We start from the raw sequence: 15712 nt of genomic DNA on the forward strand, positions 1-15712 counted from the left end.
AATTCAATACATTGATTGGGCACTATTTACATAACACCAGGAAAAGAGATATTCAGTTGGAGAGAGGCAGCAAAAAACCCTGTCTTGCTATAGATGTGTTTGCTGAATTCAAACAAATGAATTATGCCTTCTTCTCAAAAATGTCACATGAATACGGACTGGTTCACAAGAAATACAATCAGTGCAGCAGTTAGTAACAATTTCTTTTTCTGGAGCTGATATAAAACTTGTCCTACACAGAGTCTATGACAATACTGAGACCAAATCCACAAATCAGATTATTTTTCAACCTGAGGGTCTTCATGCTGGAGTACAACTGGGGACAACAAAGATTCCTCATCCCTGCTTACACGAGGTTTAGTTTTGATGCTGGAATGGTGTGTTGAACTGTTTTTCTTCATATTGTGGTAAACCTAGAATTGGGAAGAGGAAATAAAAGATATCTTCTGTTATTATATATTGAATTTGGAAAACTGTTCTTCTCCCCACGAAGCAGGCACTGAGCAACGGTGTGTCTAGTCCAGCATGGATACCCAAATAAGAACTGGTATTTTGGAAAGGAATCGTTTATCCTCCCTGAAGAGGAGCTAAACATCTGGTATGGATAGAATGGGATTTCCTCAGATCGTATTTATTATTTTGACCTTTGAGAACGACATACAACATTCTGTGTGTGAGGGCATGGCATGGTGATCCCTCATGAGACCTCCTGGCCCATGCTCAGCTCCCCTCCCGCGGCAGCTGTCAGCCTCACCAAAGCTGACTGCACTGGCAGCTGCACAAGGGAAGCCCATTCCCTCAGCACGGGCTGAGAGACTTCAGCTTTCCGGAGTCCCAGTGCAAGCAGTAAGAGGAAGAAAATCCTCATCAGGAAGGTCAGGATTCTTTCTGATGGCAGAAATAAATGCCCCAAGCTCTTATATGGATCCATGGGAAATGTAGCCATAATAGAGTTGTGTACTCCAACAGAAAGCAAGAGCTCAGCCCATTGTGACCTGTGGAGCTACATATAAACCCCACAAACACCCAAACCCAGACATTGTTCACATGTTCATTTTGCTGTGTTTACTTACTGCTCCTTCTGCCTCAGCCAGCTGACAGGCCAGAGAGGAAACCAGGCAAGAAAAAGAGGGTCTTTTCCTGGAGTCAAGAGCCCAACAGGACTGCATCATGCAGTAGCTGCAGAAGAAAAGACATGGCACAGAAAATGTGTTAGCTCTTGGACTCTCTGTAAGTGACTACATGGAGCTGGAGGACTTGAATGGGGCATCATGGGGATCAGAATGATTCTATAGAAATAGGGCAGAATTACTGTGTTGCATCAGAGGAAAATAAACAGAAAGGTAAGGAAAAAGGGTGAAGTGATCTTACAGTGACTTAATCGGAGTCCTTAGTAAAATCTTTGTTGTGGTATGACACATAATATCAAGTTTGTTTTCCATCTTCCATAGAGAAAATATTAGGAAGACAATGCCTGTCTGTCATTGGAGCTAAACCTACTCCTTGTGGACTACTTCAGTAAACTTTGCACAGCAATCCTTTTAATGTATTTTGTCATCACAAAAATCTTTTCAAAATTTAAACACCACCTTAGAAATACTGCAGCTTCATCTGTGCATACTGACTGCTAAAGTCCCTTGCAAAATTACTGGGACATTAGGTTCCCTGATATTTAACCCCCCCACAGCAATCTTTCATGGATTAATCTGTCAGATTCCCCTGTACTTGTAATGCTATTACAGCCTTTATGTGGTGAGGATAAGAACAGTTCTGTGTCACAGCAAGGCACTCTGTCCCTAGAGCATCTGTGAAATGCCTGCCAGAAGAGCTCAGCTGACCCAAAGTCCTTCCCTTTCTTCCATGTTCCAGACCTCATAATTCTCTGTCACCTTCTCTTCTCTTGCTCCCTGGGGCCCACCCCTAGGCGACTCCACCCAGGCACAGAGGCACAGGATGGAAATAATACGCTGAGTGCAGAGAATTAGCTTCCCCCAACTCTTCCTTTAGCTGAGTTTTTTAACTAAGAGGATCCTCAGCCACCTGAACCGGAAACAAACCTGGTAAAGCTCAATTAAAAAATGAAATTTAGGAAAGAGCCCACCAAAAATTTAGTCAATATGGGAAAACATAGCTTTTTGGGGGAAAAAAAAATAAAAGGAAAGAAAAGAAAAAATAGAAAAAGCAAAAGAAAAAAAACAGGGGAAAAAAATCTATGGTCTGAGAATAAGAAGTTCCCTGGGGAAAGAAGGCACAACTAAATCAATATAATAAATCAGTCCTGTCAAATACACATAACATTTAGTGTTGATCACTTCTGCTTTATAACAAAACCTGCAGGATCAGGCAGCCTTTGTTAGATTTAGAGGAAGATCTGAAATTTTGCAACTAATTTTGGGTAAGTTATAGTGTACAATAAATAGAAGGTCATTCAAACCTAGTAAGTATAAATTCTCATGTTGTGCATCGTTTAGAAATACACTTACACATCTTTTGTAGCATAATACGGCTGGTCCATTTTAAATCCACTTTGTATTAACTTGTAGAAATTTGAGTCCACCTGAACACCAGGGTAAGGATTTACACCTGTAGAAGTCATTGGAGAACACGTGTCAATTCAGAAGCTGCCCAAACCAAACCCCTTTTTTTGTCCCATTGTCAAACATACCCAAAGAGAATATTTCCCACAGCAGTATTCCATATGACCAGACATCACTCTTCATCGTGTATGTCCTCTCAAATAAGCTTTCGGGAGCCATCCATTTGACCGGCAATCGTGCCTGCGCAGACAGGGGGATGGAGGCCAGGTCAGGCTGTGACACAGGCTGTGACACAGGATTTCTAGGTGACTCACTGTGCTTCTCACTGCCAGCATGAGCGATTCCTGTTTGCTGTGTGCAAAGCTGTATCTCTGTCAGTAGTCCCTGGACATTCCCATTGCAGAGGGAAATAGACACTTCTAAAGAGCCAGTTCATCTCATCCATTTTAGATGGCTATTTAAGGAAGAGATGAGCTCAGTCCTGGAAGTCCTGGAAGAGCCACATTCCTTCCTCCTCTGACTTCAAGCGTAGAGTGACCCAGAGGGAGATGTCTACACCGAACTTCTTCACGAAGCCAGAGGATCTGGCACACTCCCACAGGCATGCTGTTGTCCTACACTGTTATTGCCCACAACAGTAAGCAATTCCCAGTGCTTCCATCAATGGGTGCTTTAGAAAGAGCATGGGTACTGTCTCATTTACACAGCCAGGTTGATTGGTTTAATTATAATCTGAGAAACTGCTTTTGCCCAGGGCGGGAAAAACAGTTTTCTCCATCGCCCCTACAGATACGCACAAAGCTAACAAGGAATTAAAAAAGAGAAACCTTTTCTTTCTTAGTTCCTTATAATTCTCGCAATGGTATGGAAACCAGAGAGCCCTCATGAACTTACATTGCCCCTGACGATGTAGTTGGAGTCGTTCATCACATCTCTGGCAAGGCCAAAGTCACATATTTTCACCACTTTCCCGTGGGTCACCAGTATGTTCCGGGCAGCGAGGTCCCTGTGAATGCACTTAGAAGGAAAGGAAGGATTAACGATCCACAGCATTTGGTATCAGAGGTGGACAATTCCCTGCTCTCTGAGTTGGCACCTCCTTCCACTTCAGCAGTTTGGTGAAAGGCCCAGCTGGACACTCCCTGGTTGCTGGAGGCAAGGAGACAGGGCCAGGGCTGGCACAAATGTGCCGTGCAGCTACTTCTTACTCAGGGTGCTGCCTAAAACTGCAACCCAGTCTTCGCTGTTAAGCCAGGGAAGGAGGTGTAGTTCAAGCTTGCCACCGAGTGGCTCTGTTCTTCAACCTGCCTTTTATAAAGGGACCTATTTTTAACATCTTTTCTATCTGAAAAAGCTGCTACCCTTCACCATACCGATTTGGACTCAAGGAATTCCATTCCCTTGGCAACTTGATAAGAGAAGCAGAGAAGGTCGTCAAAAGTGAGCACATTAAAATCCTCTTCTTCGTCCACGTGTGTGCTTGCATCCTTAATTTTATCTGTACAAAATAATCAAAAGTATGAGTTTTCCATGGACTTCTTCACTCTCTGATTAATTCCACTGACTGTTGTAAGGATTTTCACATGCTCTTACTAAGAAAAACATCACAAAGAGGGTCCATCTCTTTTTATCCTTCACTCAGATACAAAATAAAGGCGAGTAATTTCATACTCAAATACTATGTATAGCATGATCAGAAACATAAGCCTCTGATCTTAAGTGATGTTGAATTCTCCTCCAGCAGAATTCCTGCCAGGACTGAGGAGAATCATATTGTAGAAAGAGGCCTCTTTTGTCATGGAATCTAGTCTAGTCATATCAATAACACAATAAATACAATAATAACAGCATTACTGAAGATATAATCAATTAATCTCTTACCTTCCTCAGAAAACAGCACAATCCCATTTGATCCCAGTGTCACATTGATGTTTTGACTTCTTTGTGTGGTTTCAAGCTCGTCCTCTCTGCACGGAGTAATGTTCACACTGGGTTTCAGGTGAGTCCCTGTCCTGGAGTGGGCGACACATTTTTAAAGGTTTCCCGGAGTGTATCACATAATTGTGCACACATAAACTCTTTTGCAGTGAAAAACATGAGCAGTTACTACTACTAGAAGTCTGGACACAGACATGACTCTTCTCAAAACTGGAAAGAGAAACAAGCGATTGTTTGTCTCCTGCATTCTCCATAAGGAGAATCAAATCTCAATTCCTCCCAAGGCATTGAGCTTTAAAGTATGTCAAGGCACATTCTCAAAAATTCAGTAATTCCACCAGTGTACAGCACAGGTGAGAATGCAGCTTAAAAAGCAGTAGCAGTTTTAAAAGTATCAAACTGTTACTAAATTCTTTACCTAGAGTTTTGGTCCTGATGGATATTGTGGTAAAAGCTGAAGTTTTGCTGTTTAAAAATATCTGTCAGTGTCCAGTGAAACTTTTCTCTCTTGCTCCTTAAGTAGTTCAGAAGGTCACCATAGCAACAGTATTCAAATATCAAGTAGATTGGTCCTGAAATAGTCGGAAATGTAAGTGCCTGCTGCTATTTGTAGCACCCTCCCCATTAAAGCCCTAATGCTACTTCATTTTCTCTCAGGATTAATCTGTGTTAAAACATCTCAAACATCTTCCATTCCCGGGTAGATAAGATGTACTGATGGGCACATAATGAGAATTTGCTTATAAAGTCCCTTGTAAAGTCAGTGAAACTTCATCCTTGTGGTGCATCTCTCAAACTGTATTGCAAATCCCTGTAGAAACACAAAAATCCTTGCCCATCCCAATGGCAATGGGGAGGACAGTACAGGCTATAAAGGTGCAAAATATTTTCTAAACTACGCAGAGTTCAAGCAAAAGATGACCCCTGTTAATTATCTGGATGGTGTGAATTTGTACCCTTGTTGACCTACACCCTTCTGTCTGTCTGTGCAACCCTCATGCTTTGGAAATACCTTTTCTTTTTTTTTTTTTTTTCCCCCTAACACCACCTGAAACCCAAGAGTACTTGCTGAGGGTACCTAAATGAGGGATACCCTTCGCAAGAGAAGATGTCTGAGTAGAACATTGCTCAGGCCACTTTCTCAAGAAAGAAAAAATACATCCAATTCCTGATGTTTTTATCCAGGCAGGCTTGGATAAAAACCGTGACCAGCCAGCAGGAGCTCAGAGTGGTCACATACCACCCTGAAAAACCTCACCCTGCCACCGCCACTTCTGGCCCAGAAAGACTGACCATGAATCTGTGGACATTTCTGTCAGAAGGCCACTGTCAAGCAAGGCAGGGTGTTGCTGTAGGACACAAAAGAGAGATGAAAGACTCCAAATATTTCAGAAGGCAGAGTATAGAAAAGCTTTGTCTAATTCTTACCAACTTTTATAAGGTGTTTGATACAGACTTAACATGATTGGTGAATAGGAACGACACCTCTCTAATCCCATTGGTGAAACTAGAGAAACAGCGAAACACCACCTGGAGGAAGACTGTTTTGAGAAAGGATAGCTGTTTGCCAAGATTGTTTTGAGAAGAAGCTTTTTTGAGAAGTTTTTCCCTTAGGAAAAAGCTAGCAGCTGCTAGCAAGCTAAAGCTTCTTAGCCCAGAAATATCAGGCCTACAGCAGGGCATGCTGGAAAAAGCTGTAAAGTCTCTCAGAGGATGGACAAGAAAGTCTTGAGAACCATATAAATGCTTCTAAAAATGGCACTTGCATAAGGCTGGAAGTGCTCCTGCCTAGTGCTCCCTACCAGACTAAACAAGTCCTCCCTGCAGCTCTCCTGCCTACACCATCACATCCTGCCCACTGTTTCAGAAGGCAGTGGTAGTCTGTAGTTTTAAATCCACTGAAGCCACTAAGAACAATCTATTTCTCTGCTTTCCTCTTACCACTCACATGTGTGTGCCTGACAGTATTGCCGCTGATGTAAACTGAGAAAACAAGAGTCAACTGTTCTGCTTGGTCTTTCTGACTAAATAAATGACTAAATAAATGACCGTGATGGAAAATCTGTTAAATTTTTCCATGTGAGGTGTTACAGTTCATGATATGGACCTACACTGGTGAAACCCTGGCATTTCCCCAAGCTGATCTGTTCTTTAGCCTCTCCTCACCCACTCTTGTTCACCATTTGACTGGCCAAAAAAGCAGTTCTTGGGACAAGAATAGCTGTGTAAATTACCTCAATGATAATGAATCAACAATAATTAGTCAGTGATAATATCTCACCACTTTCATCTTAGCCCACTTTTGCTTATTTTTTCATTCTTCAGTTTTGTTTTTACATTTGGTCCTTTAAAAATGTTGCCCCTCTTTCCATTATTTGCTTCTCTCATTTCTCTTTTTATTCGTGTCACTCCTACCCCTGTTATTTTTCAGTTTCTTTTGTTTCCCGTCTATCTTTTAGCTATTTTTATCCATTCATTGGTGAGCCACATGAATTAAAAAAAAAAAAAAAAAAAAAAATTCCTATGTGAACATAATCATGATTGCACAAGAGCCCCTGACACCAGATAAGTTTTTCCTTTTCACTTAATAAACTGGCTCATACGAGTGCCATCACCACCCTAATAGGAAATCTTATTCTACAGAGGGACTAGGATATCACTTTCTGCTAGTATAATCAGAAGCTACCCTTTTCATGCACATTACACATGCATGGCCTTAAATTTGCTTTCAGTTCATCTTCATCTTATTTTTGGCCAGAACAGCAGAACACAGAACAGCAAAATAAGTCCTCATTATTCTGGCGGTTTTAATTGGTACTTTTCCACAACTTCAGTTTACCTGATACAGTGCAAGCTCCTAGTAGGTTCACAATATTTTCATGGCTTCCAATGTGAGTCATCATTTTCAGCTCTGACATTAGAGCATCTTTTTCAGAAGCATCAGGTTTTTCTGTAAAAATAATAGCACAGATTTGGAAATCTCTGGCAAAGAAATAAAAATTTAAATGGTTGTAATTCTTTGTCACATGTGAATCTTAATTTCAAATTGGACTGACAGTACTTTTGGGACATCTTAAAAAACCTTTCCAAAGTATAAAAAGATTCAGTCAAAGGTGGAAACTAAATCTGTGTGTGAGTACAGACCATTTGAAAGCTTGGGAAAACAGTCATTAAATGTCAGCATTTGTCATTCTTGGGCTGGCAAGGAATGACAGCAATATATTAAAGTGTTCCCAAGCACAGAAAAAAATGGCAGTCAAGCCAGTTGCAGAGAAATGTTAAGAGAAAAAAAAAAAAAAAAAAAGGCAGCCATGTGGCACAGAACCAGCTGCAATCCGACACCTGATAAGGCCACGCTGTTTTCAGTAATAGCTTTGTTCTTGTTTTTCAGCGAGCATTTGGTGCTCACGATTTCAGTGAATTGGGTATGTGAACAAAAATGACCAAGTTGAACTTCCACAAAGACAGCCACAAAGGACTGGGCCAAGGCAGCACAAAACTGGTGCATATGTGGAAATGGGAGATGAAAACCTGAACGGCAGTGCTGGCAGGAGGGTGCTGTGTGGGCACACAGGTGGGCACGGTGCTGGTATCAGCGTGAAGCTCATTCCAGTATATATCACAAAGGTGCGTGAGGGGGATACCAGTCTCTTTTCCCAAGTAACAAGTCAAAGGATGAGAGGAAATTACTGCAGTTTGTGCCAAGGGAGGATTAGATTGGACAGCCAGAAAAATGTCTTCACTGAAAGGGTTGTCAAGCACTGGGACAGGCTGCCAGGGAAGTGGTTGAGTCACCATCCCTGAATGTATTTAAAAGACACGTAGATGTGTCACTGAGGGACATGGTGTAGTGCTGGGATGTGATTAGCTGGGACTCTCCTCTGCTTGCTTTCAGGGAGGCTTGATCCTCGATACTTCTTTGATGAGGAGTCAAGACAGCTTGGAGAGAGGCCAGACCATACCAGAAAGTACTATTCATGGTTTAGTAGCCTTATTCATAAGGAGGGATGGAAAGAAATTGTTTTGGGTCATCATCATCATAAAAAAAAAAAAAAAAAAAAGACAGGAAATTGTGCTGGAAGTTTTGGAAACAAGCTAGCTCAGACACAGCAGGCAAGGAGCTTGCCACAGCTAGAGAGCATGACAAGAAAAAGGGGATTTACACCAATGGTCATGGCCACCAATATAAGCAGCAGACTAATCTTCACTGGGGATTTGCATTTCTCCTCTTTAGAGGCTCCAAACTTCCCTGAACAACACAGACCTTCTGCGGTGTTTATACAACGTGCTGTGGGATGAGGGCACTTCAGCAATACCTTTCCAAACTGAAACAGGGTTTTGGAAGCACTTTCAAAGGATTTTGAAGACAAGCATTTGTGAAGTGCAACTGCTGAAAGTTTTCTATATAAGGGGGATTTCTAATGCTTCTTCTACTTTGAAGATTCTAGAATACATCACTGCTTGTGGGAGGCACCAGAGTTTATCATACCTTTTAGCATTTTGACTGCGACCTGGACTGAATCTCCTGCATTGTTAATTCCATAAGCTGTTGCATTCACTACTTTCCCAAAGGCCCCAGAACCAAGAACCTGTCCTACAAGACAGAAAATTCTAGTATTATTTGCTGCTGGTACAGCACAGACTACTGCTCCAGTTTTGGGATTTACCTTATGGATTGCTCACCAAATTCCAGATTTTCCCTGGGAAATTCCCATTTTATATCATATTCAAATTCTCTGAAGTCAATGTAGATGTATTCATTATCTGATGGCCCTATCATCTGTATCATTCGCCACTGGCTTTCATATTTGAATTGCTTTGGAAGAAAAAAAAACATACAATGAAATAAGTCTGAGAGAAGAAACAGCCCGTTAGGAACAAAAGAAGGATGGTCAGGTATTTATGTTCACTTTTACCTTTTTGTATTTAAGAAAAATCAATGCAAACACAAGAGCGATCAAGAGGAGAAAAAATCCAACGCAGACATGCAATGTAGCATTGTCCAGGGGGGAAGAAACAACTCCTGCAACTTTAAAAGACACATATTACTTCTCACTGAAACAGTTTGTGTGTACAGCTAAAATTGTGAGGAGAACCCACGGTCAGTTCTGGCAGTCTGCAGCCCTCTCACACCCGAGCCTCCTCTGCATGGGGAGTGAGATGCAGCCAGATGCAAAGCAAGATGGGCAGTAGGCATTAAGTTCTGGGTAATCCTGACATTTGTTTTCATTCAAAAAAAAAAAAAAAAAAAAAGCTAAATCAAATTCGTTAATAAACCTAGGTGCATGGAGGTGTTGCTGTGATCCTTGGATTGAACTTTGTGAGCATAAACAGGGGCAAGGTGTTAATTGGTAGATGAACGTGCAAACACGAGTCCTATCCTCATATTTTGTTTGTTTCTAAAAGCATAAATATTATGATTACTTTCTATTCTAATTTCAACATGAATGCTCAAACTCTGACCGTGGTCACAGCTTCTGTCTGCTGTAGTCAAAAGCACCAAACTGCTTGCTCATCATGACAAAGGAAATCCCTGTACTGCAAATACCTGAGTGGTTCAAAACAATTCCTGGTGCAACTGCATGTTCCCTCTAACTGAAATATTTTTCTCTATGGAATACTTATGGTGTTACGAGTACAAAGTGTAAATAATCATACTGACTTTCTGGTTCAACGAGGAAACAATCTGTCATTCCCTTGACAAGAAGAGAGACTACTTAACCAGGATTTAACCTTCTGTCACCTGCCTACAGCAGGTTAAGAAGGGCCATCTGCTTTGGGCCTAGAGAAAAGAGAATTCTGTCTCCCATTCACACACCATTTCTGGTACTGTGTATATACAGAGCTTGTGTTTTACCTGCACGCCATGCAATGCAATGCCATTGCACGGTCAGCCATCTAGCCAGATAAAAACTACCATGCCAGCTTTAGTTGAGAAAACCTGTGCTAAAACACTGGCTTGTGGTACCTGACAGGTTAATGAAACTCTTCTCACAGGCTGAACCAGCTGAATTGTTTGCACAGCACTCCACCGAGAAGGTTGTTGCTGTCTCCTTTACATACAAAGTACTGCTTGAAATCCATGACCCCAGGGATCTCCTCTCTGGCAAGAAGTTCTGAATCCCCTCTGTGATTTCCTCTGTGCAGCTGAAAAAGGAAGGAGACCAGTTTTGATATTTAGCTCACAGTGACATTTGCCAGGGGAGAAGGTGGGAAGTTTCAAAACATGTCTTATGTCTGTGTTGGAAGAGGACAAGGGAAGGGGCTTGGGTTTTGTCAGGGATAGAATGAAACTTCTGGTCACTTAGCCTCATTTTTGGTGATGGACACGGCAGGGTTAGCAGGGACTGGGCTCACTCCCACTCTCTACTGCTGCCTTGGCAGGGTACTTGCACCTCCTGAACTCTGGAACCTCCATCAATTTCACAACAGACACAGCCCCCACGTACCTCATCTATTCCCATTGGTTCATATTTGCCTCAAACATTCAAACCACTGAGCAGCGGCAAATGAGCCACTGCTAAAACTATAAAAGCTATATGAACCCAGAGTAAAGGTTCTAACTCCTTTCCCTGAAGGTGTGTCATTTCGCCCATCAAGTTTCTCTCACTCACAATGGAGATCCTCTGTCCAGCCAGATGAAGAGTATTAATGACTTATTTAAGGCCTGACAAAAGAAAGAGAGAACTTGACACTTGAGGGAAAGGAGGTCCACATACATAATTTTGACTTCTAGCTTCTCCATCATTCATCAACTTACTGCCTAATTAACTCTCCACATAAATAAATGAGGAGATAAGAAAAAAATTAAATTTATTCGGGTCTGCTCATAACACCAGCTTCTACATTCGGAAGTTCCTCAGAAAAGACATGTCACAGCATTTTCTTTCCAGAAAGATCATTTAAGGAGTATTTTAAACCCACTAGCTGCATGGGGTTTTTTTTCCTCTTCCATTTCTGCACAAACAGATTGATATAAGGAAGTCTTTTAAGAGATATGGATAAGAAAATTGTTTAGGTATTTTTTTATGTCTAGATGAAATAAATACTTAAGAGTATATTCACACTCTTACAAAGGAAAATTTGACTTAGTGTTCTTCTGTACCATGGGATTATTAGTTTCTTGGCATATCTAAAATAGAAACTGCAGAGTTCACAAACAAGATCAGAGTTGTTTCAACGTTTTTTTTAAATTTTAGAGCCTGACTCAGTGCCCTAAATAGATAGAGGAAATTGAGATACTCTTACTGACTTTACTGGAAATACTCTCACTAACTTTACTGGAAACACTCTCACTGGCTTTAGTGGCTTTGGTAACAGGTCACCATAGCAGGTCTTGCAACCAAAGCTTAACCATTAATCAAGCCTGTATTAACCAATTAATTCCATGAATCCCTGTAACTTTGATAGGCTAAGAGAAAAACTTAGACTGGACTTTGATATAAACCCAGTGGGGGCCTATTACGGTGTAAAGAGCCTGAGATACACATCTTTATAGACTTCATTTGATAGCAATAAAAACTAGGAAAACTTCCCCTGATTTTTGTGATCTGGTTCCCCTGGAGTAGGGCAATCATTTAAATGCACACTGTTAAGTTTGTTGCATTTAGTTTGTTACAGGCTGGTCCCCATTTAATCAAAGATAGCTCAGAGAGTCTTTGCAACGAATAAAAAGAAAGGAAGTTATTTACTTGGATGAGTTTGGTTCAAGACAGTTCCTCCAAACCCAGGATGAGGCAGGGTAACCTTCAGCAACACAGGAGATCTGCTTGAAAAATGGTTGCATTCTTATTTCAGGCTTTCCTGCAATAAGACAACACGCGGCTTAAGGACATGGCTTAGTGGTATATTTGGGAGTGCTGGGTTAATGGTTGGATTCTGTGATCTCAAAGATCTTTTTCAACCTAATCAATTCCATGATTATGTAAGACAATTTTTGTCAGCCCTTCAAGTGACAAAACCCTGTACACTTATGTGGCAATGCGATGTCTGCTGAGACCAGGGCCTGCTTCTGTTTTCAAAATAAAAACCTGCATGTCACAGCGAGAGCTGGGTGTAGCTCACAGTCCTCCTCCTTCCTTGGTTTTGTGGATGGCAGTGTGGCAAGGCAAGGGGGGCAGCCACTTCTCTGTACGGGCACAGACAGGCCAAAACCATGGCAGAGCCAAAATTAGGAGTCTTGACTTCTACTTTTCTTACTCGGACCAAGGAGCTGGCCCTAGGACTGCCCTGGCACTGAGGTTCTGCGCGTCCAGCTCCTACAAAATGAGCGCAGAAGATCCTTGTATAAATAATATGTCACAAATAAAGGCCCCAGACCTGGAGCAAGGCAGAGATGCTGCAGTCATGTGGCAGAACTGAGATGTCCGAGAGCATTGGTCAAGACTGTGCATGCGTGTGAATTGAGGGCAGGGGCGTATGAGGCACGGCAGCCCAAACATACAAGGTACACACCAGAGGGTCTCCACACTAACTGCATTAACTCCTACATGCCATTAGGGAAAAAACTTCATAAACATGGCATAGAAAGCTAATTCCTAATGGGGATAAGGGTTTCCTCCCAACTCTGTATCTCGTGTGGTTTCTGCAGCAGTCACACATGTTCCAGCTTTGTAGAGATAGAATGGAGTTACTGTATTTTACTGAGTTCCTAGGCTTGTAATTTTCTTAAGAAGCATTAATTTTCTCAGTATGCAACTGATTCCTCATATTCTGTTTATGGTAGATTAAAGGGAAGAAAAAAATTAATAACTTTCTCCTCCTTTCTCTGTTCTCTATCCTTATACTGACACAACAAGTACAACCCACAAGCATCCAGTGTCCTTCTCTGACCCAGTGCCTGGATTTCAGCAGTGTGATGCAGTGTGAAGAGGATCTGAGTTTTGCCTTTTGATCCTGCATTTTTAACAATAAATCTATGTAAATGAAATAGGGAATACCAATTAAAAAAAAAAAAAAAGAAAAAAAAAAACACCCACAAAAAACCAAAAAACAAACAAACAAACAAACAAAAAAACCCAAACAAACAAACCAAAACCCAACATAGTTGTTTCATTTATACCAGTGACAAAATCCCAGACTTATCAAATCTTCATCAGAAGTTTTGTTACTTACTTCTCACATACAGAGTGAAATTTTTTGTTACAACTGTATCATCATTTTCAGCATAAAATACATATACCCCAGACTGGTGCTGATGGTTGCAGAACTTCGATGAAATGCTGTGGAACAACATCAAAAAAAAGGGAAAAGAACAAAATATTGACTTGAAAAATATTTCAAATGCAGTCAAGACTCATATATAGGTTTGAAACAATTCTGCATTTTCTCATGAAGAACATAAAGGAAATTATTTTTGCTTAGAGACTATAAATCCCATAATCTAACTCTGCTGGTGAGAAGATATTTTTTCCCTACAGTACTGCTTTAATTCATTTTTTCTCTCACTCTTCCTGGAGTGCACGCAGGCTGTCAGGCTGCGATTTTGTTACTAATTCATTGGAAGACAAGACACACTCAGGCACATCTGCTAAGACCAGCAAAGGATCAAACTTTTTTCTCTCCGAGGAACTTCGATGGGAGTTTCTAGCTGATGTGATAGATTGTGTTAGGAAACAACAATGACAGGGAGGAACAGAGGAGACAAACATCTCCAAATGGAAAGATCTCGCATAGACTTGGGAATGGGATCATCATCATCAAGTTTGTTGCCAATGAGATGAGACACCAACCCTCAAGGTAGTTCTGCAGGAGGAAGACCAGCCTACTGCTGGTCCCTGTGGCCTTTGAGCCAGTGGATGGCAGAAAACCAAGACAAAAACCGTGCAGGAGACAGCTTGTCCCCTGCAACAGGTATGGCCAGGAGAGGCTCTAACAAGTCCCTGGGTAGAAACCAACAACAGAGAGCTGCAGAGACAATCATGCCTGATTGTCCTGTTGAGTCACTGGTTTGTGGGACATGGGATGAGGCAGGGAGGAGGGAATATGCAATTTTACTGTGATGGTATCCTACTTCTGTGTTTTCAACTAGGTTATTGCTGTCAGGACAATTGTCATCTTTGAACAGCAGGTAATGCAGCTCATCAGCATCAGAAGAGCAACCTAAGAAAATCTCTCTTAGGCGTAGTTGCTGACAGTTTGGGGATAGATGTTTTTGCTGACAACTCAATGGTAATCAGGTTGTAGGAGCCCAACTCTGTTTTAGTGATAAAGGCAAGAAGGAACACCAGAGAGTTTGAAGAGAGAAGGAAATAAAAACTCAGACAGTCCATACCAGCAATATGCAGAGTAGGAGAAAGCAGTAATGAGGTCAATCTAGAGAACTAAAATTGAGGCATTTCTCCTCAAGAAAGATACATACAAAGGCACCAAGTGTCACCTTGAAATTCTAACCCAGGAAAACTCTCCTTGAAGCCACTGGTAAATTTGCCTTTTGACAAGGCCGCTCTTTCACATAGTTATTGACTTTTGAACGTCTTAATCTGAAATAGCCTTAACAATGTCTCTGAACTCATGGATTTTTTTAAAGTCAGAACCCTTTTAAGCTGCCTCAAAAAAGATGCTGAAGACAGGGAAAAAAAACAACCAAATCAAAAATAATTAGTTGCTTTTGAAATCCCAGATTGGAAGGATTATATCCTAATAAAATTATCAGAAAAAGAAAACCAAAAAACCCAGTATCTTCAACACCTGAAAATATAAGGGGATGTGAGCTGTGCTTATACACATTTTGTGTACGAAAAGTCATTTGCTCTTAGGGGGGAAGTGAAAATCAGCAGTGTATTGAAACAGAGAGCCCACAAAAGCAAATATAAAATGGAAATTCTGAAGGAATGTCTGCAAATGTGTTGTAAGTGTAGTGACAAGATAGATGGATCTCTGGGTTTTGAAATGAAAAACTAAAGAAAAGTATAGAGCTAATTATTAAAATTTAATATGATCTTTAGTCTGAAGGAATAATTTTACAAGAAACTGGCAGAAATGAGGAAAAATAAAAATAGGAAATGAAAAAGGATATGAAAGGGAAAAAGTAGAAGTGCTGGGAGACAGGATTACACAGAAATCAGCTAGAATATGAAAAGTGAGACTCACAATGTGTTTAGATATGTGATTACTTTTTTTGTGTTGCTTTGAGAGGCTTTCTGCTTTAAAATCACATTGAAATCTGCAAGGCTACAGCTTGCAGGCAGAATCTCCTGACCTCCCTACCCCTTGCTGCTTCTGGGTGCTTCAAAGGG

The 15712-nt window shown here is 41.1% G+C and overlaps 1 protein-coding gene across 1 annotated transcript in view; it reads right to left on the reverse strand.

Annotated features, from left to right (window-relative positions):
• Nucleotides 1-278: 278 nt before the first annotated feature.
• Nucleotides 279-15712, reverse strand: part of FLT3 (fms related receptor tyrosine kinase 3) — a 35567-nt gene continuing 20133 nt past the window's right edge. Inside the window, exons 10-24 of the mRNA XM_040055251.1 lie at nt 13590-13696; nt 12167-12278; nt 10444-10622; nt 9392-9504; nt 9159-9291; nt 8965-9069; nt 7315-7425; nt 4894-5047; nt 4419-4549; nt 3911-4035; nt 3432-3554; nt 2666-2777; nt 2484-2583; nt 1074-1179; nt 279-413 (exon numbers count right to left, since the gene is read on the reverse strand). Of these exons, the coding sequence (XP_039911185.1) occupies nt 279-413; nt 1074-1179; nt 2484-2583; nt 2666-2777; nt 3432-3554; nt 3911-4035; nt 4419-4549; nt 4894-5047; nt 7315-7425; nt 8965-9069; nt 9159-9291; nt 9392-9504; nt 10444-10622; nt 12167-12278; nt 13590-13696 (1846 nt within the window). The remainder of the gene's footprint in view (nt 414-1073; nt 1180-2483; nt 2584-2665; nt 2778-3431; nt 3555-3910; nt 4036-4418; nt 4550-4893; nt 5048-7314; nt 7426-8964; nt 9070-9158; nt 9292-9391; nt 9505-10443; nt 10623-12166; nt 12279-13589; nt 13697-15712) is intronic.

This window comes from Hirundo rustica, chromosome 2 (assembly GCF_015227805.2).
Source record: "Hirundo rustica isolate bHirRus1 chromosome 2, bHirRus1.pri.v3, whole genome shotgun sequence".
In the NCBI taxonomy this organism is placed as follows: Eukaryota; Metazoa; Chordata; class Aves; order Passeriformes; family Hirundinidae; genus Hirundo; species Hirundo rustica.